The following is a 26,797-nucleotide window of genomic DNA, read 5'->3' on the forward strand; positions in this document are numbered from 1 at the left end:
TACTGCCTCCCCCCTTTGTGCTGCTTTCTCCCTGCTTGCCCTTTTCCTCTATCTGCCCTTGGCTTGTTTTTTAGAGAATGTTAGGTGTCAAATGTGGTTGATTTGTTGCAGTCCAATTAGCTGATTCAAACCAATTAAGCTATCTGAAGTTATCTGTGTAATGTGGTGGCTTTGTTAGCCAACTCCATTCCCTCTTACCCTTGCAAAAATTTTTGCCTCCAGCTCCTCCCTCCAGATCTCAGTGGTAGATTTCCACTTGACTCTTGGCTGCTTGTTCAAAGCTTGTGATCGGGACTCCAGGTTCTGCAGCTTTCCTTCAGGGACCATCTCCTCCCACCACCTCCTTCCCCTGGTTAGCCAAGTCTCCCCACAGCTCTTCTTCCTCGCCAGAAGACTTCTAAGTACCGTGTCTGTCTCTGGCAGTGTGGCAATAAGGTCAGCAAGATGTTATCCCCACATCAGACTAGTCACTTGTACTTGAGCATGGTGAGGTATCACTATCCTCTGCCTTGCTTTGGCTGACTAAAAACTCTGCCCACAGAGAGATGTGATTTCTCCGTAGTTTCAGTGGCTTCCTGCAGTCAAAGTCTTAAATCTGAAACTCTTGTCACCTCCTCCAAGTGCCTTTTTCCTTTCCTAGGGCTATCTCAGTGTTAGGCTGATCTCATTCTTCAGCTGGTTCCTCCTTGATCTGGGAACATAATTTTTTATTATTTTTCCTGAAAAGGAAACCTATGGATCTTTGTGCTGTCTGCTGGTACTGTAGATTAAAAAGCAGTGTCACTGAGAACAGACCTGTAGAAAATATTAAAAAAAAAAAAAAAAAAAAAAGGATGGTGATTGGTGAAAACTTTAACCCGGAAGGATAATGCCTCAGGTTGCTTGGTTTTATTTAGCAGAATTCTGGATATGAACCTGGAGCACCAACACCTGTAAGAAAATCCCTCCTGGCAGCTCCCCCAGGAGTCCTGTTACCCCCCATGCTGACCATGCCAGCTGTTCCCTAGTAGAGGATTTAATGCATCAGGATATGACCTCATTCCCGAGACACAACAAAAATCAATTAGCTTCCCTAGGTCTTTCTCTTCCCAGGCATCCTTATTTACCTGTTTGGTTCCTGTTGAGAAAGAGGTCAAGAGAAAAAGCCTGTCACACTGAAGCACTGCTTTCTAGCTGCCGTGGATGCTCTCCCAACCAGCTACCCTTGCTTTTCTTTCTTTCCCAGCCAGCTATATCTGTGTTCAGGGCCATGCAGTGGCAAACAGGGTTAAGGAGATGGATGCACTTGGTCAGGAGCCTTAGATTCAGGAGGAAGCTTCGAAGAGCAAATTCTGTCCCCTAAATGATCCCATGTGAGACCAGGCCTACACAACACTCTCCAAAGCAGTTCATAAATTTCTTTTCCCTAAAGATTACTCTGAAATTGTCAATATAAAATCTGGAACTTCTCCCCAGGCTGTTGAGAAAGATGAGGGTCTCAGCTCAGAGGAGAGATCTCTCTTGGGTTTCCAAATATGTGGTGTCCATTTTCAGAACTGCCCCAAATGACAGGAGGAGGGGGGGGATAACTTTCTTGACAGGAAACAGCCTGGGAGGCAGAGAGGGCTGATTTTCTTAATAGCGTCTTCAAATCGCCTTAATATAAATCCTCATAGAATAGTCTTATTGGCTTTAATAAGGATGAAAGCAATAGTGCTGCAAAGAAATGAGTAGCACATGAGAAGCTGCACTAAAGGTGTTTAAACAGTAATAGAAAATGATAGTTTTGCTATAGAATTTGAGCAATCCTTAAGAATTTAAGAGAATTATCTTCCTCTTAAGGAATTTGAAGCATTAATTAAAAACTCTTCAGAAAGGTTATTATTCTCTGTTAAGCCCTGATGGCTTGCTTTTTAGGCTGGGCTATAAATTATCTGCTTTGTCCCTAGAAGTAAACCAGTTCAGGGTCCTGTCTCGCTGAGCCACATAACTTGAGTACTTCATTCTGGCAGCATGAATATCAGAATATCTATTTTTATTATCATCAAACTTTACTGTCACTGTTTATTTGTAGCCTTCTGTCATTTGGCCTAAAACATAAAACAGAGAGAAAAATCACATTTCTCTGTAACCTGTTTGCTTTAAACTACCAGTTCTGTGAGCGTTTGCACCTTCAAAAATTTAATATGCCGTTACTCTTGTGGACAAGTGGTGCAAGCAGGAGATAAAGGACTGATCTCTTGATGATATTGCGCTCTGAAACTGTAGTCCTTGGCAAAATCTTATTTACAACTGTAAGTTAATCGGCACTTTTTTTCTGAAAGAACTCCTGGTAACTTTTTCAAAATCTTTCAGCCAGGCATTTAGCCAGTAAAGCAAACTTTCAAATTACTCAAGTTGTAAAAAAAACCCCAAAACCCAAAAAAACCCCCCACAAACAAAAAACCAACCACCAAAACATTTTACAGTGAAATCTCAAAGCAGGAACAGCTGCCAGCTGCCTGGGTTTGGTTTTGACAGCTGCTCTTCACCTAACAACAAGTAGCCTATTTGTGTTTACTTATTCATTAATATTGAAAAATAACACAATAGGATCAGATGTCTTAGCTGGCAAATGCCCTACTTTTCCTCTGTGCTAGCATTCGTGATACATGTGTGTTTTATATTTAAAAACTCCTGTGGTTAGCTTTATTATTACACTATTGGCATAATTTAGCTTCCCAGATAAAATAATTAAGATCCCACCCAGAGAAGGTACCGGTTTAACTGGAATGCAGCAACGCTCCCATTAGTTTTCCAGAGACCACATGCATTCTTAAAGTAAACGTTTTTTAGAACTGACCTGGATGAGAACAAATCCTCTGATCTAAAGCTCGTATTCCAGGTCAGCTGTGATCTCCGTGAAATCCCGTATTCCTCCTTTATACCAAGCTCTGAGTGGAAAGGAAGATGCTTAATTTTTTAAAACAGAGCCTCATCAAATGAGGCTTTACCTGAAGTGTAAAGGCCCATGCATTGTTTCAGATGTCTGAATTTTCCAAATTAAACTCCTTAGGCTTGTTCCAAGTTTGGGGCTATTTTTCATCACCCTTTTTCCACACAGCGAGGTCGGACAAGATGTCCCTCTCCATGGTGTGGGGAGCACAAGTGGCTTGCTCAAGGGAAAGAGGCTAGAGAAACCTTGATGAAAGCTTGTTAGCTATTTAAGTGCCTTTTATTTATTTGCAAGCTCGCTATCAGCCAAAAATGAAAACTGAAACCGCTGTCAAGTTCCAGGGTGGCCCTGAAATGTCATCAGCAAACGCTTCAAGGAAAGCGGAGACGTTTCAGAAATGAAGGTTTTGACCACGTGTTTCATTCATGCATCGCCATTTGGACTTCTGTGGGTAGAAGTTGTTTTCCTCCGAGGGGGCAGGAACGGCCGAGCTGCTCAGAGGCCCGAGCAGTACCGTGTTTGGAAACTCCAGTCCTCCCTGGGGTTACAGCATCACCTGTGGTCGTTACTGTAAGTTAGATGCCTCTTCTCCACTGAGCTTTGGGGCTTGCATGAGATTTGGAGCGTAAGGATGTAAAGTTGTGAAATAAATACGCGAGCGGTTGCCCTGCCCCTGGTTTGCGGGTGATCAAAGCCCACCCTGAGCCCCTCAGTTAACGCTCAGCATGGCGGTAAGGGGGGGGCAGCAACCGACAGGCACCGAGAGATCAGTTTTGCTCAACTGGGCGCTGAGAGGCAGCACGTTGCTTGGTACCGATGGGGATTCTCCTTGAAAATGCCATTTCATTCTCATTTGGGGATTTAAATACTATACTAGATGGCACTGGACTAAAAGGAATGTCGCTGAGGGGCCTCAAAGTGAGGAGAAGGAAAAATGGGAAAGCAATGGGAAAAAAAATCTGGGAGAATCACTCCCTCAAACCAAAAAGAAAGAGGCAGATAAACCCAGACACGTTATATGCAAACAGAAGTTGCCAAAAGAGCTGGTAGAGTTCCCTACACTGGTTAAAACCAGTACAATTATATATGTATTTTGAGAAATTATTCAGCGCTAGCTGCACTCCCGTCTCACAAGTTGTGTGTGATTTGCTTTAGCTGTGTCTGGAAGGAAGCACAGGTAACAAAGGCGGCACGCTACGGTCGGTCGTTCAAAAAAAAACCCCAAACCACCTCAGAGATAAACCTGGAGACTTCCTTGTGAGAAATCCTCCTCCGCTCCCTGCCCAAATTGATCGGTTTTGCAGCACTGAGGAAGGAAACGGTGTAGAATTACCAAAGATTTACAAGCAAGTGGAGATGATGCGAGGTGCCGGGACTTAGGTGAGGAAAAGCAGGCTGTCCCGCTCTCCTGGAAATCCTCGAGGTTAGCTACTGCCGCTGCCGGAAGCGAAAGGATCGTTTCAGCAAGAGTTCTTGGTGAGTCGTTAAACCTGTACCTAAACTAGGATTAGACCAAAAAAAGATCATTATGAGGATAAAAATCAGTTGTTACGGAAACACTCATCTCCGTTACTTTAATATATTTGAGTATTAAACAACTGCACGCCGTGCCTGAGCTGCTGTCGATTCCGTGGGAAACTTTTTATCTTTTAAATACTTGGAAAGGAGGCACTTGGCGTTCGGGCTTGGTTTGAGCGTAAGCCTGGGAGGGAGCAGTTTTATTCTAGTTAGAGGCTGTAATGGCGCTAAGTCATAACTGCCTAAGCGTCACCTTGCGTATCGTGCGCTAGTCCTTCTGACGGAGTTAGTTTGTAAAGGAAATCTGTTTCAACATAACCCGCCAGCTGTTCCGTGAAGCAGCTCTTCCTAAATCGCACCAAGCGCGTGAACCACGCGTTGCGATGATGTGAATTTTTACATCGCTCATTCTGACGCAGTGGGGGAAAAATCGTATGAGCCGCTGATGTGTTTTAAAGCACGTTAAAGTGAATCCTACGTGGGGGAAAAAAAAAAACACAACCCACTCGAGACCAGCAAAAAAACTTCCCCTCTTACTCCCAGAGGCCGTGACCCTCCGCCCGCGAGCGCACTGAGGTTTAGCACCGGTGTCTCCGGTGCGAACCCAGCTGCGCTTTGAACGGAGAGGCGCCAGCTGCTCCTGCGGTTGGCGTTAAAACCGGGGGGAGGGGGGGGAACCGGGGGACGCGTCGCTCCGCGCGGCAGTGCCCGCACCGCGCCCAGGTTCGCTTTGCTTCGGTTTGTTGCGCGGGTCGTAGGGCGCCGGGCGCCGCGGGGAGGCGGGAGGCGGCGCCAGAACCCCGCCCCCGCGGCGCTGCCGGGGAGGCAGGTGCTCGGGACGGGCCCGCGGGGGCCGGTGCTGGGGACGGGCCCCGCCCACCGTCCGGGGGCGGGGCGGGGGAGTGAGCCGCGTGCGTGAAGTCATCTCCGTCGTCACAATGGGCAATACCTCCCTCCTCCCAGGCTTCCCGCGCGGCCTTTCTCCCTTAAAAGGACAATGGGGTGCGCAAAGCGAGAGAGGGCTTGATTGAGTAGAATGGAGCCGTGGGAACGGCGCATGCGCAGAGCGGCGGGAGGGGAGGGGAGAGGGTGCGGGCTCGCGCGCGCCCGCCCGGTCTGGCCGGCAGAGCGCAGAGAGACGGGGAGGGCGCGCAGCGCGGGGGGTTCGCCGCGCACCGCACGTTTGTTGGTGGGCGCAGGACAGCGGTGAGTGATTGCTGCTTCCTTCTGCTTAGGGGGGCGGGAAGAACACTGCAGCCGGGAGGGAACGGGAGGTTTAAGCCGGGTTTTCTTTTCGTTCGGGTTTTTTTTTTTTTGTGTGTTTTTTTTTTTTTTTTTTTTGGGGGGGAGGGGGGTTGTTGGGTTGTTTTCTTTTCAGCAGTCGGTGGTTCCTATTAAGCACAAGTTAATCCCGGAGCTTGTCTTCAGTTCTGCCGCGGCGAAAAGACTTTGCCGCCTGAAACAGTTTGACACGCATGGCTCCTGTGAGCGGCGTTTTCCTTCTTTTCTTCAATTAGTGGAGTTTAAAGGAGGTGCTGGCGGGGAGAAACGCCCCCCGCATTGTTGCGGACCCATCTCGAGAACTCTGACTTACTCCCCCAAAAAGTGAGATCGAAGCCCCAAGTCTCAAGGAGGAGGCGCAGCCAGGTTCCCGACGATTTAACTCCAAAAGCGGCCTCCGGTTGCGGAGCGGGTTAGGTAAACGGGGCTGCCTGGCGATGCCGGGCTGCACGGCGCCCTTCCCGGGCCGCGGCTGCCCAGCCTCGCCACGCGGGCTGCGAGGCACCGCCGGGAAGGGAAGGGCAGGGCAGGGCAGGGCGGCGCGGCCCCTCCGGCCGTGCCTCGCCGGCGCGGAGCCGAGCGGGTGGCGCAGGTGCGGCCCCCGGTGCGCCCCGCAGCCCCGCACCGCACACCTGTAGCGCCGGCGCGCACAAGTCGGTGCTGGCGGGGGGGGGGGGGGGGGCGAGGGGCACGGTGGTGCCCGCGATCCCTCCCGCCCTCCCCCGAGGTTGCACGGGGGGGAGAGGGGGGAGTTGGTTTTATTTCTGGTTAGCGCTAGTGTTTGCGGAGGGGTCGGGCGCTGTGCACGCCCCGAGAGGGAGGAAAACGTGCGGCTGTGGGCTGGCGTGACACGTGCTGCCGGTCGCACGGGTCGCGGCGTGGGGCCTTGCCCGCCTTGGCGGGCGCCCTGCCACCCGCCCGGTACGCAGCGTTGCCGGCGTGGAGACGGTGCGGCGGGCGGCGATGGCGTCCTGCCGCTCTCGCAACGGAGCGCGAGCGAAAGTCGCTCCCGTCAGCGTGTGCCCGCGCCCGGCGCCAACAAGTTTCAACTCCCGGCTTCCGCGCCGTCTGCGCGGCGGGGATTGCGCGGAGCAGCGGGGTGGCCGGCGTGCCCCCGGCGCGGCACGTAGGCAGCGCCCGGCTGCAGAGAAAACAAAGGGCTCGCATGTGCTGCGGGCGCCGCGGCTCCCTGGCGCGCCGGGGGAAAGGGCTCGTCCGCACGGGGGGGGGGGGGGGGGGGCTCTGTCGGTGGGGTAACACTTGCCCCGCGGGGGACGGTGTTTTTTAGCGGCTGGCTGCCGGTTTTGGAGGACTTTGGAGGGGTGGTGAAACTTTGGATGCACACGCGCTCCCCTAGGTACCACGCTGCGCGCACGGCGCTGGTGTGCAAGGGCGGGCAGGCGAGCCCCGCCGGCTGCCCCAGGGCTGCCGCAGGGTCGGGGGTCCGCGGGTGTCCGTGTCGCCTCCGCCGTGGCGTACCCGCGTTGCTGGGAGGTCTGCGACGGCCCTTTGAAGTGCAACTGTTGCCATGTTTGAATTACGTCAGGGCCGAGCCATGAGGAACCAGCGCGGGGCGGCGGGGGGACGGGACGGGACCGGGGGGGGGGGGGGGGGGGCGGGGGGAGGCCGTCACCCTGCCGGGACAGGGGTCGGGGTGCCCCGCGGGGCTGTGGCGGCTCGACCCCCGCTTCCCGCCGCTCCCCCCGCGCCGGATGGGGCGGCTGCACCGAGACCGCGTGGTGGGGCGGCGTTTGCAGCGCGGGGGCCGCCTCGCAGCGCCCACCTCCGCGCTCGGGGCTTTGCTCCCCGGAGCGCCGCCTTCCCCTTCCTGTGCTGTTTTAATTTATTTTTAATTTTATTCGTCTTTCGGCAAGTTGAACGCTTGGCAGCCCCGGGGAGGCGGGGGGGGGGGGCAGGGGCCGCCCGCGTGTGTGCTCCCGCGGCTCCACCTGACCGGCGGGGCCGCCCGCGAAAGTAGGTCGTCCGCCCCGGGGGGGTCTTTGTTCCCGGCGCTGCCGCGCCTCCGCCCGCCACGGCCGCCAGCAGCCGAGCGGGCCCGCCGGCAGTAACGGGCGGGACCGGGGCGCCCCGCCGTGCCCGGGGCCGGCGCTTCCCCCGCGCCACGCGGTGCTCGGCGGAAAGCGGCCGCCGTCCGCATTGCGCCTGTCCCGGGGGCTGCGGGAGCGGCGCGACCAGACTTTACCTTTTCAGGCATCTTTTACCACTTTTTTTTTTTTTTTTTTAACTTAACGCTCCCAGCCCCGCTCTCCCTTTGGTGAGATAAAAGTTGCCGTCCCCTCTCGTACACCCATCTCCGGCTGCGTGTAGCTAAAGGGATTTAAAGGGACCTGCCAAACCTGTTGTTTACTGGGCTGTGTTAAAGCGCAGCGAGCACGGCTGAATCCCGCCTGCCCCGGGGCTCCCCCAGCTCTGCCGGCGGTTCTCCTGGCGGGAACGGCCCCGGCTCTTCCCACAAAGAGCCTTGTCCCCGTCATTCTGCTGACGGGCAGTCCTTTGGACCCAAATTAGTCAATAATCATTACAATTGCAAAAAAGTTTGGAGCAGCGCCCCGGCGCTGTAGTCGTGTAGGCAGCTGGGGCAGGGTGCTACTCCTCAACCTGCTGCAGTGTGCCTGAAGCACATGTCTCCTGGCCGGGCTGAAGGAGCTCCTGTGCTTGCCAGGGCAGAGGAGAGGAGAAGGCCCAGCGTCCTGAATTGAGCTCAGAACTTGGAGAGCATCACACTTGTGGTGGGAGACTGAGTAACATACTTGAACGCAATCTGACTGCAATGCTCTCTCTTTTAATTTTGAAGTTGAATTCAGTGCTGGTGGAAGTTGGTAGGTTGACAGCCACGGAAACATCTGTTTACCCCTTTTACAAGGCAAGCCAGGAGAGTGATGGTTCCTCGGCAAACCCCTTTATTACTGTGTGCTTGCTTCCAAAAGTGAGACTGTTTCTGTCAGCCGTGTGCAGGGCGTTTGCTGTGGAAACCCCCTTCTCTCCTCAGTCTGTGCATTCACTCTGCAGTTCAGTTTGGTGTGTTTTTTTTTTTAATAAAAAGATTGCACGAACCCTGCAGCTTATGGGCAGACAGTGAACTGGAAGCCTTTCTGCTGACACCAGTGGACACTGTGAATTCCTTTGGCACCCAGGTGAATTTCAGGTTTCTTGGGATCTGTGGTCCGTGGTAGAGAATCAGCAAGTAACAAGTCATGGGATTTTTCAAACTCACCCACAGGCATGCAGCATCCAGCTCCCACTGAAAGTAGGTGGGATTGAGTGCCAGAGCCTCTGGGAAAAATTCCTCCTCCCCTCTCTCCCAGCCAGAGATTCTCAAAGAGGAACTAATTGCCTATATTTGCGGTCTTTCTTCTAAAAAGAAGACATCACTGACTTCTTAGTAGAAGAAAATGCTGAAAGAGCTGATAAATTCCTACAGGTTAAAAATAAACGTTAAAATAAACCTGTGACCGTTTGTTGCCTTGCTCATGCTGAACAGCTCTTCCTGTGTCACCAAACTCTCTGCTTTGCATTGATTCTTTACACCTGATGCTTCCTACCTCTTTAGTAAGAGATGAACAACAAGCATGGTCCCACTTGACAACCAGGTTCTGCTTCAGGCTTGCGCCCTTTCTAGCACTTGCTTTTTAACAGAAAGAAGAAGCTCGTGAGCTGGGGCTTGGAAACTGAGTGGTTCAGCAGAATCCATGGGCGGGACTCCATTTCATGACTCAAACCTTTGCATTTCTGTAGAACGTGCTCAGTCCGAAGTCCAAGTGAAATGACCAGTAATATTACTTAAGGACATGGAAATGTATCCATTTTAATGAAGTCACTTCAGCTATTCTGCCAAATAATCATTAATACTTCTGTTCAAGTCCCCATCAGGTATGTTACCCTCTTTTTAAAAACAAAAACCCAAACAAACCAAACCCCAAACTGTTCAGTGTCTCATGATCTCAAATGTCTGTGATGCTTTTTCAGTAGCATGTGGTTGCAAACAGCATCATAACAGCAGCAGTGACTGTACTCAGATAAGCATCGCAGACTGAACTCCAGCACTTGGTGAGAACATCCCAGGCTTTCCTTGCAGGGCTCCTGATCAGGCTGAGCGTGGTGTTAGTGATGCAATAGGAGTTTTGGGCGGGGGGGGAAGTCCTATTTCAAGATGGAATGTCTGCAGGTGGGACAGGTTTGGGATTTTTTTTTTTTTTTCCCCCTCTATGCAAATCTTACTGATTACTGTTTTCATGCTTTGGCCTATCCCTTCTGGAGCACTAACCGCATGGCAGTTTAAAGGAACACCCAAGTGGCTTAGCTTTTTTACTTCTCTTGTCTAAATGAGTTAGGTACTTACTTCCCACTGAAAATCACCAGGTAAGTAGGCTCCTTTGTGACTTGACTGCTTCTGAAAACTTCACTTAGAACAGCTTGTGACCCAGCCAGGAGGCTGTGGAGGCTCAAACATGGGAAAGAAATGTCCAGTTTAATTTTTGATACGTGCTTGGTAGTTGCTGCCAGTTGCATCTGGTGTGCTTTCGCTGCAGCGCTGAGCACACAACAGTAGCTGCGGACGACTACCAGCAAGAGAGTTACTTGTTTTGGCAGAGGAAAGATTCCCGAAGACGTAGTATTGACCTTTTACTGGTTTTGCTCGGCTCATCAAGTGAAAACTCCACAGAATGCTGTTTCATTCAGATGTGTCTGGGCTGTACTGGCCAAATACAGCATTCCTCCAAGTGAAGTTGTTTTGGGTGGAGAGAGGAAGGGAAGTGGAAGGAAAATCTGAGGATATAGGGGACCAAAAGGGTGTACAGTATGCACAATTCTAAGGTTGTGGTTGTTGGAAATTAGTCATTTTGTTTTGAGCTATAAGGACAGATGACAGTTTAAAAAAATGTTTTTGCAAATGCTGCATTTTCAGATGACTCCACTTAGCTTGGTCTCTTACTTCTTTGGAGCATTCTGGCTTTGGGCATCTTAAAAATACGGTTTTCTGGGGTCCAATTCTAACTTCTGTTCCAAAGTTTCTTTTTGCAGCGTGTAAACTCAGGGAGGAGGTATGTTTACATTCACTCTCTGATATAGATCAGCTCCTCTGTTGATGTACAGTTCTCTGTCCTACAGTTGATTTTCGGTAGAGGTATTGCAGTTTATTTCAGCAGAGGGACAGGCCCAAGAATATATTAGTGAGACAAGCAACTCTGCTTCTGGCGCCATAGACAGATCTGGAAGCATTTTTCATGTGTGTGCATGTGCCTGGGTGTATGCGCTTGCAGATGTAAAAGCCAGAGCATGTATATTCTTTCTGTATTAAGGCATTTGTTTCTTTTCCTTTAAAAGAAAAAAATTGTACCATTTTGGCTATGTTTCTTAGTTCCAATTAAATGCTGTAGAGATGAGCATTGTGAGATTTTTTTCTGACGGGAACCGGCTGCATCAACATATGTAGGCTAGATGATACTTTTCTGTAGCCCAACTTCAGGGAGGCTGTGCCAAGGCTGCTTTGTACGCAGAAGGGGAAATCAAATTATTTGCAGGGGTTCTCCTCCTTGCTGACAACGTACGGGCAGTTTTGGGTTGCACAAAGGGTGAACGCTTCAGGGTCAGAACGAGGAGATAGGAAGAGAGGAAGGTATTGAGCAGTTGGACTGGCATCCCTCTGCTCTCCCATAACCCCAGGGAATGTTTCTCTATTAGCTTTGCAAGAAGCAGGTGAGCATGTTCCTTCCGACTGGCCTGATAATTGTGACATGCCTGCCTTCTAGGAATTCCTTCCTTTCTATTATAAAAGGTTTTCATTCTTCTTGGGTGATCAGAAAGAATGCAGAAGGAATCTGGAAAGGCAAATGAAAGTGGCTCAGCTTTTCTTATTTTAAAATCTAAGAGAGTTCAGCTCAGAAGTTCTTCCCTAACTTGAAAACTTAATGAGCATCTGAAGCAATACCTCCTTTTAATTTAGATCATCAAATTAAATTTTGCAAAGAAAACTAAGCACCAAATTCTAGTCCTGACAGGTAATGAAAGCATGAAACCATTTTCACACACGTATGATGCATGCTGCTTTGTACCAGCCTTTCACAAATGTAATAAGCAGGGTGTGGGGTTTTTTATTCCCTACCTACTTTACTGTTCTCTGCTTGACTCCAAATTTTTTGCAAGACAAGGCTTTATTTTTGATGCTGCTTTTCCAAAAGTGAGAGGGCAGAAGGATGGAGGGAACTTGTTCCTGCAGTCTTTTCTGAGTCCAAGTTGCTAAAGCAGTTGTTTCGCAACTTCTCCTTTGCAGGGAGACAAGGGAGGAGGCGGAGGACCACTTTTCCCCTGACTTGGAGGAATACTGCTCCTCTACTAGTGCAGGAGAATCTCCATTTCTGCAGAATGACAAATATGCTCCAGTAGGATTTTTGATTCTTTGCTGATGAGCTGTGCCTTTTGCTTCTGTGCAAGTGCTGATTTAAAAGATGTCATACGTTTCAATGACATGCTTAAATTTGGCAAAACTATCTTGTGTAATACGTTTTAACTTCTGTGGAGCCACGTTCCTGCTTGCCATCTTTTTATCTGTCCCAAATGTCACGTGGTTAAACTTCCACAGATAAGATTCAGGCGTTATGGTCGCTGGCAGTCTAAGTCCCTGCTTCTAATTTGTGATCTAAATGGCAAAGCTTTCAAGTTAAAACCTTTTAAAGGGCCCAGACATATGTACATCTAAGTACACTTAAGTCTATAGAAGTGTGGTGTCCACTCCAGCACTAGACACACATGGTTTAGAATGGAAGCTGAGACAGAGAGCGTTAAGTTTAGCAGTGCTGATAAGTACTTCTAGAATCAAATGCTTCTACATTAGCTATTAAGCTCTCCAGCTGACAGAATATTTAGTGTATAATGGTCAAATGGCAACTGTTTAGGATTAAATGTGTAACTGGACTGACGCCTTCCATTTATAACTGCACTTCGATGCAGTTGTCAGAGAAATCTGTTTTACTTGTGGTTTTGCTACTAACTCTTGCCCATTCAGGCATGATGTATGGTAATACCGTTGCTGACCATTCATCAAGTGGGAAACAGATGGCACTAGTTTCCCTTCTATTGAAAGATGGTGTTGAAAGGCTGCTCCTGTGCGAATGGCAGCAACGATGCAAAACAAAATATTTTCAGAACATACTTGTCTGATGCCAGCCTTTGCTAGAACATTAATTGTGAAACATGCATCTTGTTCTGCTGTGGTATAAATACCAGCTGGTGACAGAGATCATCTCATCAGCGTCTGGATTTCTGGGAGAAATCGGGTCAGAAAGTAAATCAAATTGTTGAGATTGGTTTTGTGTCTTGCCCTGTAACAGTCAAGATGTTCTTGCTGCTTAAGCTTCGTGTCTGCAGTTAGTCTTTGACTTTCTAAAGAAAAGCACCAGACCACAGACTTAGGGTTGGGGTAGTCAAGCAAAATCTAAAATTGCTGTTTGGTAGTTGGAAGTTCCCAGGTGAACATGTTGTTGGATCTCCAGAGGCTTGTTAAACACAGTGTCCTCAAGAGACTGTCTCTTGAAGGAGCACATTGGATGCTAAGAAACAAAATACATATTCTAAGTGTTTGCCTAGACGCTCTGTTGTTTATTTGTTTTGACAGTCCAGGGGTACTAACTGGATTTGGCTGTGCATTTGAGTTCATTTTTCTAAGTGTGCTTGAAAACATACCTTAGCAGAAGCAGAGAGTAGTTCTGAGTCTAACCATCCCTCAACAAACCCATTCAGCAGGTCATCTTCTTCTGCTTAGTACAGCTGCTCCTGGCCTTCAGGCCAACGCTGTGCTAGTAGAGGGAGCAATGAATCTCCCAAGAAGCCTGGCAGCATTTGGGGTGCTGGGTATTTGTACAAATCATCCTTGCGAAAACCCAGCCTTAGGTGAGCTCCTTGTGCCGTAAGTGTACACGAAGAAGAAAGGAACACAGCAGTTCAAGCCTGTGGCAAACAGCGTGAGTTGGGACAGGAAGGAAGGAAAGACCTATCTCCTCCATCTCTCTTAGCAAGTCCCTTGCCATCAAAAGGCTCTGCAAGGGGTTTGGTCAAGAAAAACTTTTTGGAGAGTTGACTTGTGTCTTTCTACGTGTTTGTGCAGTAGTAATTGCAAGGAGACACAACCTCAGTGGGCACCAAGTGGTCTTGTATTATAATCCGCTAGACTGAAATGCAAACATGTATGCTTTCAGCTGGATATGAGTTCCTTAATGGAGTTCATGTAAGAGTATTAACCAACAATATTAGATGAAGTTTTTGCTTCTCTGTTCTCAGGAGCCTGGGAGCCTTGTGTGGAACCCTGTGCATTTATTTTGCAGTGCTGCCATGCTCTGATCATCCCCTCTGGGGTTGGGGGGGTCTGTATTTTCACCTCTGTGTGGAGGACTGTGACTAGGCCTGGGTGGTTCGCTAGGTTTTGCTATGGTCCTGTGAAAATGCAGGGGATCTTTTTCCCCCGACACGCAATCTCTGTCCATCAGTAAGGTAAGCACAATATCGTTTTGTGGAAGCATATTTTCGACCTCACCGGAAGCTGCTTTTCAAATTACTTTAATGCTGTAATGATGTGACAAGTCTTGGCACTGTAGACTGAAGATTTCAGGTTAATTTCCTTTGTCCCTCTGGAGGATATTGGAATTCTGTCCCTTACCTTCCTGCAGGTGGAAGACTTGAGGACAGATCCCTACACCACATACATTCCCCAAGTTGGGTTGCTGGGACTTGGCAGTCCCTGGGACTGAGAAGTGACCGGGAGTTCCTTCTCACCAGACTTGCCCACAGGTCATGGAGATGCTGCTCTCCTGAAAGTCCTGCCTGAGCTGCTGCGTCTTTCAGTAGCATTTGTGGGGAGGAGAGGTTGTTTTCTGTTAGCTTCTACAAGAGTGGAAGAACTTGGCCTTTTGTTAAGGGAAGAGGGGGAAATCTTGTGTTATTTGCATGACTCTGTCTAATTTCAATTTTTTAAAAGCAGAAGTTCTTGGCAGTGGGAACTTGTTCTCATGGAGCTTCCTGCAACCGGTGGCCTGTCCCCTCTCTGAGCAGTTGGTGTGTGCTGAGAAGCAGCAGAGATGGCTGCTCGCTCCCTGCAGCAGGTGGTTGAGACAAACCTTGCACCATGGTCTGTTTAAAAGAGAACTTCTTGGAACGGTCCCCACCTGTGTTACAAGACAGATGCTGTGTGGCCTGTGAGGACTTGCTGTGTGTCCAGGCCCAGCACCAGGAAAGCACCGGCTTTGCTCAATTGTTGGTTTAGTTTTTTGAAGCACTGTGGGAAATCTGTTTGCTCTGACAGCTTCTTGTGCCGTGTCAGACTGTGCCTAATAGGAGTCTGCGCTGGGTAGTAATGGGTGCCTGGGGAGAACTGATTTTTGGTGGTGGGAACATCATGTATTGAAGGGGTCTTTGTTGTGGTGACTGCAATAAATCCACTTGTAACTAACTTTTAAGTTTCTGCCTGGAAAATGCGTCCACTCTATGTTACCTGCTCTGATAGCAAATCCCAGCCCAGGTGTACTGGAAAGGAGAGGCAGACCTCAAAGAGCAGCATGGCTTTTGGCTTGCTGAGCTGGTGCTGAGTTTGCAGAGCTGGTAGTAAAGAAGAAACAACTTCCCTGTAAATGGAGTACCTTTTGCTCCTGTGTCATTGGCAGTGGCTGGGATGGGTGGTAGGCGCATGCTGAAATGTGCCCCAGGGTGCTGCTCCTCTGCCCTTCTTTAGCTGGGTTTCCTTCCCATGGAAAGCAGGGCGGGGAAGGCAGGAGGGCGAGAACTGAGCCTGTGCAGACACGGAGCTGGGATGCTCACCTAGGCCTGAGAGTCAAGAAGTGCTCCTGGGTCCCGCAGCACAGACATGGCCATTGAGGGCTGGGTGGCACTCCACCCTGCTGTTTTTAGAGCGGCTTTTCAGGTATGTCTGCCCTACAGCCTAGAGGTATGACTGCAGCTCATTTAAAATTACTCCTACTCACTTTCAACAAAGTTTGGCAGGGAAGTTTCCAACAAACACTGGTGATGATGACTGGTGATCACTGGTGATGTAGTTCCAGTGACCCAGGGTTCAGTTGCCAACTACTTATCCAGGGGTTGGGGCAGGTTCACACAGCCTGTCCTGCAGCCTGTTTTGCCACATATGTAGAGCTTTTGTTAGCCAAGTCAGCTGCGTTCGCACCTCTGGGTCGTGCTGTTGTAGATGTGCCGTTAGAGTAGAATTGTGCAGTAAACGAGCTTGTCATGAGTTCTGCTGGGTATTGCTTAATATTCCAGCTGTTAATTTATTTTTTTAATAAGAAAGTGTATTCTATGTGCATCTGTTCTTCTGGGGCAATGCAGGGGAGAGTTATAGCCTAATCTAGCAGTTTCCCATCCTGAATTATAATTTACTTTTGGCTTGCCCAGTGAACTGCCAAGGTTTTTCTTTCAGTATCTAACAGTGATAAGTAACATCAGTTCCCGTTTGTTTTCACAGGCTACAGCTGGGAGGAGAAAATGTTTGGCTTTCACAAACCGAAGATGTATCGGAGTATAGAGGGCTGCTGTATTTGCAGAGCTAAGTCTTCCAGTTCTCGTTTCACTGACAGCAAGCGTTACGAAAAGGATTTCCAGAATTGTTTTGGGTAAGATGCTTTCTTTAGTCAACATCGTGGTCAGTGGTGGTGTTAATCTTGGGGCCATGAACCCGATGTGCTGTCCCTCTTGCTCTGAGAGCCCGAAAGATTAGGTTAGCGGAGTTGGGCGGGGGGGAAGGCTGGCTTCAGCTTCCTCACAACTTTCCTGGTCAGGCCAGGAGGGGCTGGATCCTCTGCTGCTGTGTGCAGTACCATTTGGTTGTCAGTCTGCTGTTGCTGCCAACAGAAAGCTGCTGTAATTAATAATGATGGAGGGTCAGGGTCATACCTCTCCCATCTTGCAGCACGTGTAGGGATTTAGACCCCGCTCAAACTGTGCATTTTGCACGTGTTCCTTAGAGGTGTAAATTCCCACACGTGACGGTAAACAGCACGGGTCCATGGAGGTTTTCTGTGGCTTGGACGATTCAAGAATGTAAACAAAACTCAATGGGTAAACATTTAGCAGTTCCAGCAGAGTTTATGCGCAGTACCTTGTTTCAGGTATTGGTGTCTCTGTTCAAATAGGGCATATCAAGATGTTATTAAAACTTCTCATTGGAAACCCACTCTGATGGAAAGTGAGCATCAAGTAATTAGCTTTCCAGTTAGGTAATGTTGCATGTAAGGTTACTTGAAAGCATTGGTAAGCAAAACTATAAATACCATTGATTTCTTGTACCAGCTGCTGTGACTGTTTAACTTTGAAATAGAATCATAGAGTCATAGAATGGTTTGGGTTGGAAGGGACCTCAAAGATCATCTAGTTCCAACCCCCCTGCCATGGGCAGGGACACCCTCCACTAGACCACACTGCCCAAAGCCTCATTCAACCTGGCCTTGAACACTTCCAGGGAGGGGGCATCCACAACCTCCCTGGGCAACCTGTTCCAGTGCCTCAGCACCCTCACAGGGAAGAATTTCTTCCTAGCATCTAATCTAAATTGACCCTCCTTCAGCTTAAACCCATTACCCCTTGTCCTGTCGCTACACTCCCTGATAAACAGTCCCTCACCACCTTTCCTGTAGGCCCCCCTTCAGATACTGGTAAGCCACAATTAGATCTCCCTGGAGCCTTAGAAATACTTCCTAAGATCTTTGAAATTCTGTCTAAAATTGTGTCCCTGAATTGTCAGCAAATCAAATTCTTCTGTGATAGCTTGTAATTATTTTTTACTTTGTTTATTTTGAATTTTTTTCCTGTGACAATATGAATTTCTCCTGTTTATGCTGTAGTTTTTCATGAAATTATTTTCCCTGGAAAAAAGTCTGTTGTCAATAGGTATTTTCTGCTTTTTCTTTCCAGTCTTGTTGGATTACCTCTCACCAAAACCTTAGGCCCAAGTGGAAATTTCATGCATCATATTAAAAACCATATACATATCATATGCATATCAGTATTGCTGCTCTTGTCTCAAGTGCTTAACTTCGTTTGTGTATATCTTTGCAATCTTTAGAAATATTTCCCTCTCCTTCCCTTTTTCTAGAAGTACTCCTTCCAAGTGTTGACAAGACAAAACCAAAGCTTTATAGTGCTTTGTATTTGCCATGGATTTTTGTACATACATCTGGTGCTGACAGTTTTCCTTGTCTTATTTCTTGTCTGCTGTCCTTGGCAGTGGCAAGACTGTGTGAAGGCCCATTGCCTTTTTTTTTTTTTTTTTTTTGTTAACTACAGTAAAGAAGCTTGCAGTATACCAGGGCCTTTGGTCTTGTGCTATCTGAAATATGTTTGCCAAGGTAAAAATGCAGTCTTAAAACTGAGCAAATAATGGCTTATCTGAGCCTGCCCTGTTCATCTAGAAATGCTTCAAAGTCTTCCCATTTAAATAGCTAAAAAATTCCACAGTGTATCCCCTTTTTATTTCTTTTAGCGTGGATTAGCAGTAGAGATGATTTCTGAAGAAAGCTTGTTAAAGGGAGCAGGTATTGCTGTCATTCCAGTGAATGCTGTTTCTGAAACCTTATCCTACGCTTATGCAGGAGTGTGTTAGGTGGTATTTGTTACTCATCCTTGAAGCTCTGTGAGAAAGTGAAGAGCTGAATAACCTTTTGTTGGATCTCTGAGGTCTGTTCCCAAATGTACATTCAAGGAATATGATTATTCTTCCTCCCTCCCTCTCCACTCAAAACAACCAAACTGCTGGAAGTGTGTGTTGTTTTGGGTGGTTTATTTTTTAAATAAAACCAACTGAAGGTGATGGGCCTGTTGTTTTTAGTGCCCCTCTGGAGGCAGATTACAACACCTTTTTATTTATGTATGGAAGAGTGCTTTCTGAAAGTGAGACCTGGTCTTTAAATGGCAGTGTTTGAGCACCCCGGATGAATTGTAATGCCAGAAAAACAGAATTTGAGAACCCTTCTTTTCTGTCAATTTTTATGCTGCTTGCTGTTATCACCAAGTGGGGGGGTGCTTTTATTAACTGTGATTTTTGCTTTTGTTTTTGCCAGGCTCCATGAGGCCCGCTCAGGAGATATTTGCAATGCCTGTGTCCTTTTGGTGAAAAGATGGAAAAAATTGCCAGCAGGATCCAAAAAAAACTGGAATCACGTTAGTCATTTATTTCTCCTCCACCTCAAAACTAACTCATCTCTGCCTTAGTCCGTCCTGCTAGAGAGGGGAGGTGCTGACAAGGATTTGGAGGTTGCTGTTTTCCTGACACTCTCCCTTTCCACCCTCAGCGTCTCTAAATCCTTCCTGGAATATTTCCTGTTACATGGTTCTTTATCTGCTTTTTGGCTTACGTGCAAATGGTGATCGTGCATGCCTGGGATGGAGTCACAGACTAACTTACCTTCTAATTCCTTGGTTTTGCAAGCTCATAACTTTGTCCAAAAGTCTCTTACGACTCTCAAGACATTTCAGATTTGGCCTCTATCCAAAATTGGTCACTGCTTTTTTTTTTAGGGCTTTTTTTTTAGTAGTTTGAACAAGCAAGGTGGCTTGCTCAAGCAACACATAAATCAATGTCACTTAGTCAGATAATTACAATGACTAATATCTCGCAGCTATTCCCACTTATATATTCTGTTTTGATACATCTAACTCAGTTTGGGCCTAGGGCTGGGAAGATGATAAGGATTCTTTGTGTATGTTATAATCTCTATTCAGGAAGCCTTGATGGTAATAGGAGCCAGAACTATGGTTATTACTACCACTAACTTAACAGAAGTTAAATTGATGATTTAAAAAAACCAAAAGCAAACCAAAAAACTCCAGGGCAAATGCTTGGCAGGCACTCTTAACTGAACCTGTATTGGCTTAAACAGCTGTTGTCTACTAAACTGAATTTGTCAAAAATAGGAACACGACAAAAGTTGAACTGAATGTGCCTTTTAAACTAGTGTACTGCATTTTCCTACAGACTCAGCCTCTTACAAACCAAATTTAAATGAAACATGAGAGGGCACAGAACTGCCTCGGTTTAACTAAATTGGTTTTGAACACCTTCAGCTAAGTCAGTACAGGTGCCGTTACTAGGGCAGGATCTGGGCATGATGCAGAAGTATTATGCATGCATTTTCTGTGTTCTAGGTGGTAGATGCCAGGGCTGGACCCAGTCTTAAAACAACATTGAAACCAAAGAAAATGAAAACTCTGTCTGGAAGCAGAATAAAGAGCAATCAAATCAGCAAACTGCAAAAGGAATTCAAGCGGCACAGTAAGTGGATACAAAGAGATTTTTGGCAATAAACTTTGGCCTCCCCTAACGTAGCTTACTGTTAACTGGCCAAGCTTGAATCACCATCTAGATTCAATTATACACTTACACATTTAGGAGCTCCTGTTTTCACAACCTCTCATCCTCCAAGGGCTCGGGGAGGGAGTGGAATGAGGAGGAAGAGCTTGTGTGCAGGGTGGGCTGTGATACGGAGGGGGGAAGTGGCGAGGGGGAGTGGGGAAGCCTGGCTGGAAAGTGTAGGCAATGGTAACTATGTCCCACGCTTAAATGACATGTCTGTAGAAAGAACTTCTTGGACAAGACCCTCACTGAAACTCAAGTTTGAAGAGGTTTCCCACTGCTCACTCGGTAGTGCACTATAGCCTTTTTCAGCTCTCTTTCCCCAAGAAGCACTGTTCTGTTCTGTTGATACCGCTATCAGTCTTTTTCTTCCATAGGTGTTTTCAACCTAGGCTTTCTATTTAGCCTAGATTTCACCCCCCCTTTTAAATTCCTACCATGTTTCCTCTGTATAGTTTCCTTACACCTTCCTCTGCTGGTCTCAATGATTTCTTTCCGCTAGCACTCAGACTCTTGAAATAGATTTGCATTCATAGCTTTCCAACAAAGCCATCTGCCAGTTAGGCTCTAAATATATGTCAGTACTTGAGGGTTTTTTTCTCTAAAGCAAACCTTCCAGTTTCTTAACTGTTGCTGACTTGGTCTTCTCTCCCTTTCAATTATCCTATCCAGCCTAAAGGAAAAGCTCTCCAAAGAATCAGTAAAGGCCTGACCCAAAGAGCTTGCTAATTGTCTAATTGCGTTACTGTGGGTGCTAGAGATGGTAACTAAAAGGTAGGCTAGTAGATACTTTGTTGAGGTATGCTTCTGCACTGAGTCCGTAGTTCATAGTCTCAATCCAGCAAGAACTCAATATACTCAAAATAGTATTTGTAAGACTTTAACCAAATGGGTAAGAAAGTAGATTTATAGTGAAAGTACTAGGTCTGAAGCACAGAATCCCCATAGTCTTCAAGGATCTTCCAGTGATTCCACAACAGGACTAGGGTCTTGTCCAAAGCATGGCCTGCATAGGTAGGCTATGTTGGAGAGCCAGGAACTGAAGCCTGATCCTGAACCTCTTTCCAGTCCCTCGTGTTCAAGGAGCCCCTCCAGTTCTGAGGCCTCTCCCCCAAATGCTGACAGATAGTCTCTCTGTTGAAATCGGCAGGGGCAAGTGAAAAATGGCATGTCATTGTTAGGTTTTTCGTGTTAATTAAAAAAAAGTCTGCATCTGTTCCAGATCTGCATGGGATCTTTTACAAGTCAGGAAGAGGACGAGTCATTGGATGCATGTCCTGATTTTTACGTTTATTCCTTCCCCTACAGATTCTGATGCCCACAGCACCACTTCGAGTGCCTCCCCAGCTCAGTCGCCCTGTTACAGCAACCAGTCTGACGATGGCTCTGACACAGAGATGAGCGCTGGGTCCAGCAGAACACCAGTTTTCTCCTTTTTAGATCTCACGTACTGGAAAAGGTAAAAAACAACTGAAGGTGCGCTCTCTGCAGATAGCGATTCACTTCATGTACACAGTGCTTGATTCTGCTTCTTCAGAAATTTACTGCTGCTGAACTTAATTTGTTTTAAGGATATAATTTAGGTCACAGAGTATTATATGATATCTGTCTGTCTGTGGAAAGAAATGCCATGTGTTTCAGACATTTTCCCCTATCTCCCTCCAGTTCCCTAAATGCTAATACAGTTGCTGGACAATATTTTTTACATTTGTGGGAGTAACAGATAATATTCCTGACTGTCATTATCTTGTCTTAAAACTCTGCTCTGTAGACATGACATGTTAACAAGTACAACAGTGCTCTCAGCTTGCCAGCAAGACATAGTATTTGATTTGGTTGACCTGTGATGTTAGTCATTTAAAAAAAAAAATAATTAAAAAAATCTGGAATGGGAGGAAAACCACAAGACTTCCTGGGACCTGACGGGCTTGTTATCTTTTATTGCATGTTGTGACACAGTAATCCCTTGTTTAGCTAATTGCTCTATTGAAATTGTTGTGACTTTGCTGCCTCATCTCAAATTGTGTTTGCAAGTGCATTGTAGTCAAGGTTAGTTCAGCCCAGATAGTTGTGTGTCTGAAACTTATCTGGGAAGCAAAACAGGAGACTTAGTTTTGTATAGACATGGGGTTAGGTTGGGGTTTTTTCTTCTTTTTTTCCCCAAAGCGGTGGTGTGGCTTTAGACACAGACTTATTTTCTCTTTCTGCACAGCTTTTTCCCTCCTGTCCTCTGAGCCAGAGGCTCAGAAAAGTAGTGTCTTGGGTCAAACTGATTCTTGCATTTCTGTAAATTCTGTATGTTCTAAACACACAACCTACCTATCTATCTCCCTGCTATTTCTTCCAGGCAAAAGGTGTGCTGTGGGATTATTTACAAAGGGCGTTTTGGGGAAGTCCTCATAGACACTCATCTCTTCAAACCTTGCTGTAGCAATAAAAAGTCTGCCACTGAGAAGCCAGAACAAGAAGGACCACAATCTCCAGCAATCTCCACCCAAGAGGAGTGGTGACTTCCTTGGATAGCTGCAGAAGGTTATACAGATCCTCTTATTCTCTGGAAAAATACTAGAAAAGTGATTGTTCACTTTGGACACCTGCTATGCTGCCAAAAGACTATTCCCTAGAACTGTTTTGGGTTTTACTGCTACAATTCCACAAACTCTGAAGCCAGTTTGTATCCTTTCAGAAAGACTGTACATAATATTTAAGATGCTATGGAACACTTAGCAAAGCTGAATGCTGCTGCAAGGTTGTCCCTCTAATCTTCCCCTCCCTCTTCCCTCCCCACTCGCTTCACAAATGAACTTGAGGATGGGGTTTTGTATATTAAAGTATATGTAGTTCATCTTTCTGTATTGAAAGAAGCAGTGGTGTAAGGCATTTTTTAAAGTTGGTTGGTAACCTCCCTTAAATCCCCAAGAAAAGATTTCATTCTTAGACACGTATGAGTCAATAAGATGAACTAATACATAGAAATGTTATAAGTCACCTCTCTAGTTATATAAATATATATTTTTTAAAGGTGTGGAGATTTCACCCTATACTACTGACGTAACAAAGACAACTAATTCATCCCTCCTATGTGACACAGACTGGTAAACTGCAGACATCTCTACTACAAGTGGTAGTTATCCAAGAAGGCCCCTAACATAAAATGCTCTTAAGAAGAGGTGGGAGAGCTCTCCTCCTTAGCTAAGGAGGAAGATTTACCTAAGAATTGAACATAGCGAAATGGGAGGCTACTTTGTTTGAACCCAGCAGCAGACACCCTGGGCTTCATGTAGTAACTGGTGATTAGAGGTGGACCAAGAAAATATCTTGATGCCCAAGTGTAGATGATGGCCAAAACTGAGTAACTGCTATCTGTTGGCCCAGCGCAGCTGAAGTGTAACCACAGACCAGACTTCTGGTGGTTTGGGACCTGACATAGAACCAAACCCCTTGCTAAGCAAATCAGGCTCTGATCCAGGGACAGGATCTGATTGTAGCCTGGGGTCCAGATTCACGGTCACTGTTATGGAACCTTTCCCCTGCAGTGCCTCTCTGTGTTTGGGGGTTGGTTGGTTGGTTTGTTTAACCAACCAGCAGATAGATGCTTTTGTGAGTACTGGACTTGCTGCAAATTATGAAAAGTTCTGTTAAGAATGGTGCTGTACTGAATCAAGGCAGCTCTGTTTGCATACGCGATCAAAAGATGGTATTTCTTACATGGATTCCCATACAAACTTGTGTGCAAACCATTGTGACACTCCTTCAAACTCCACTTTGCCTGAAGGATGGAAGCAGCTTCCTGGAAGAGTGTGCTGCAGTTTTAGCTCCCAGTTGCTTCATGTTCCTTTTATGAAGGTTTAACTTGTCTAAGTTGGGAATTCTGCTTTTTTTGTTTGTTTGTTTCTGTTTTCAGGGGGAGGGAGGATTTTTCTTACTATTACTCTTCTGGGATATTTTACAATGGATTGTGACAAGCTTTCCTTTTTGTGAGTCATCTGCATAATACTGTGGTGGGTAGGGCTTAGGACTGGATTTCCATGTAATCTCACTTTCTGAAATGGGGAATGGTTAGCGAGTGAAAATATTAGGTGGGGAAAGATACACAGGTTCTAAGAGGAGCCTCTACCCTCAAAGCTTGCTTTTTTTTTTTTTTTCTTCCTCTCCTTGCGTTGGGTAAGCCAACCTCTGGAGAGAAACAACGTCAGGGGAAACAGGGCTTTGACTTATCACAGCCTTACAGCTTAGAGCTTTCATCGGTCTTATTTTGCTTTTCCTAAACTCTCTTGAGATTCTGAAGGGAGGACAAAGCTGCCTACCTTGCTTTCATCTGCAACCAAATAGAATCATTTAGGTTGGAAAAGACCTTTAAGATCATTGAATCCAACCGTAGATATAATGGATACTTGCTTGTATAACGGCTTAACTAGGTTGGTCGTGTCTATTAAGGGCTTGAGCAAGAGTCCTAGCTGTTTTTGCAGACACCTGCTTTTTTTCGAATTTGTGTTTTCAGCATCAGTAATTCTGTACACCTAAGGCTGCAGTATTGGTGGTAGGATGTGCTCTGATACGGATCATCTCTTCTGTATTTATTTATTTATTGCTAGATTTCAACCGCCAACTGCTTCCCCTCTCCCTCCCACCTCTTCCATTCCTGGTAGTAATGCAAAATGAACTGTATGTAGTCATGCACTTTGTATTAATGTATTAGAATCTATGGAACCTGTTTTGTACTTTTATACTGTTCAGACACTTGTAATCCAAACTTTTTTTTTTTACTAGGGTAATGAATAAATTTAGACTTAATTAGAAAATAAACAATTTCTCCTCTGTTTATTTCAACTTTGTCCTGTTAATTAGACTTAGTGTTTGAACCAGCCCAGGCAATACATGTTTCTGTTTGAACAAGACTTGAAGACTTTTTTTCTTTGGGGGGGGGGGGGGGGAGGGAGCGGGAGTTGCAGGGGATGTGAGATAATTCTTGTCCTATTTAATTTGGAAAGAAGAGCAGAACGAGGGCAGGAGATGGTGTTTATTATGATAGACAGTTGTCTTGGGGCAGAATCACAGCTCTGATGCTCTGCACTGCGTGTGTGTCAGGCATTCCTTTACTGGGAATGGGTGGTGCTGAAATTCTGTGTTCCTGGGGGGCTTGCTCTCTGTCTAGCTCACCAGCATTCAGCCGGAGGCCAGCTGAAGCAACAGTGTCAGTGGGTTGGTGCTGACAGCATGTGGAAATGTCCTTTTCCAGATCCAGCTGAGTCCGTGGAAGAGGGTAGTGCTCCTCTACTGAAGCTGGAGCCTGGAGTGGTTCTTCCCACGACAGGCGTAGTCAGCTGGATGAGCTCCAGCAGACTGGTGGGAGTGAGGTCTCTGGCAGGAGATGGCAGTGAGTAACTGAGTTTGGAAGAAGATGAGGCTTTTCCCTCACAATGGGGTAAACATCACAACCTTAAGGATGATACTTTGTTGCAAGAGACTATCTTGGACTTTAGTGGAGACACTGATGTATTCCTGCTGATGTGCTTGGCTATTTTCATAGACATTGAGCACAATGATACCCAGAGATTTGCGTAGAGCTTGTTGCAGTGAAAGCTCTGTGTAGACCACGTGATTTTAGTACAATAGCATCTATTTTGGACATACATTATCTGCTGTAGGTGGCTAAGCGTACCTTGGGCATGATTTGGTTCACCTAAAAATGTAAAGCTCTGCGTAACGCCACTGAAGAGATGTAGGTGCGGCAAAAGGTGGTTAAAAGCAGGAAACCTAATGTGTACCCCACTCTTTGCAACTTCCACCCTTTTTCAAATCATTCCTTTTCCTTCTCTCTTTTACCCTGCTGCTGCACACCTGCGAGAGAGGTTATCGCTACAGGAGACCGCGGCATCTGCTTTGCCCTGGCCTCGTGCCCAGCAGAAGATTGACTGGAAAGGGACAGACTGCCCAGGTGTCTTAAGCCTTCAGTTCTGGGCACAGGAAAGGACCATCCATGATCCTGCTCAGCCCTTGCCCTCACCCTTGGCTGGAGGCTTCTCTTCACCAGACGTGCTGTTTCCAGTGGTCTCAGCCTCAGGGAGAACCTGGCCCTGCGTCTCTGCTAACGCCAAACAGTACTGGGAGAACTGGAAACAGACTGGCAAATGCGCTTTGTCGTGGGTGAGACTTTTTAGAAAATGTGGGAACTGGGCACTTTGGGGGCTGCAAGGAGGTGTGGCGCACCTGGACAATGTGTTATTGCTGACCTCTACAAGATAGCCTGATGATACCGGTGAAAATACAGACATCTATGAGGAGGTTGAAAAGCCTCAGTACCCAAGGGCACTGCAGACGGCATGGGTACAAGCACACGCTGCTGAACAGCAGACCTGTCAGGAGAAAGCAGCTCACACTTGCTGGTGCAGTCCTGTCCTTTCTGTGCCACAAACCATTGCCTCCTGCCAAAACCGCCGCTGCCGCTAACTTTCACGCCGCCGTAGATTTTGCTGAGACCGTACAGCCCCGTGTCTGGCATCCGCCTCGCCCCGGCCTTGCTACACCAAGTACGTGACTGGTGGGAGCTCTTACAAACCCGGGTAAGTCGGAGTTGTGCCCCAGCTGGCCGGACTGCTGGGGGGTAAAGCGACACCTCTGCTACCCGCCGCTGGGGAGGGGGCTCCGGGGTTTCGCAGCCGCTGGACGTTTTGCTTGTTCGGGACAGGCGGCGGGGGCCCGGCGCTGTGAAGGAG

General features: G+C 47.1%; 1 protein-coding gene across 2 annotated transcripts; it reads left to right on the forward strand.

Moving 5' to 3' along the window:
• Nucleotides 1-5,538: 5,538 nt before the first annotated feature.
• On the forward strand, nucleotides 5,539-24,887 carry SINHCAF (SIN3-HDAC complex associated factor). 2 transcript variants are annotated; one of them, XM_075756159.1, is made up of 6 exons: nucleotides 5,539-5,638; nucleotides 16,200-16,347; nucleotides 18,790-18,889; nucleotides 19,874-20,000; nucleotides 21,390-21,540; nucleotides 22,429-24,887. In XM_075756159.1, exons 2-6 carry the CDS (start codon nucleotides 16,220-16,222, stop codon nucleotides 22,589-22,591), a joined length of 669 nt encoding a protein of 222 aa, XP_075612274.1. In that variant the 5' UTR covers nucleotides 5,539-5,638; nucleotides 16,200-16,219; the 3' UTR covers nucleotides 22,592-24,887. The 2 variants fall into 2 exon arrangements, with proteins under 2 accessions (XP_075612274.1, XP_075612283.1); XM_075756168.1 differs by lacking the exon at nucleotides 5,539-5,638 and adding an exon at nucleotides 8,511-8,660.
• Nucleotides 24,888-26,797: the final 1,910 nt, after the last annotated feature.

This window comes from Balearica regulorum, chromosome 1 (genome assembly GCF_011004875.1).
Source record: "Balearica regulorum gibbericeps isolate bBalReg1 chromosome 1, bBalReg1.pri, whole genome shotgun sequence".
NCBI classification, from domain to species: Eukaryota; Metazoa; Chordata; class Aves; order Gruiformes; family Gruidae; genus Balearica; species Balearica regulorum.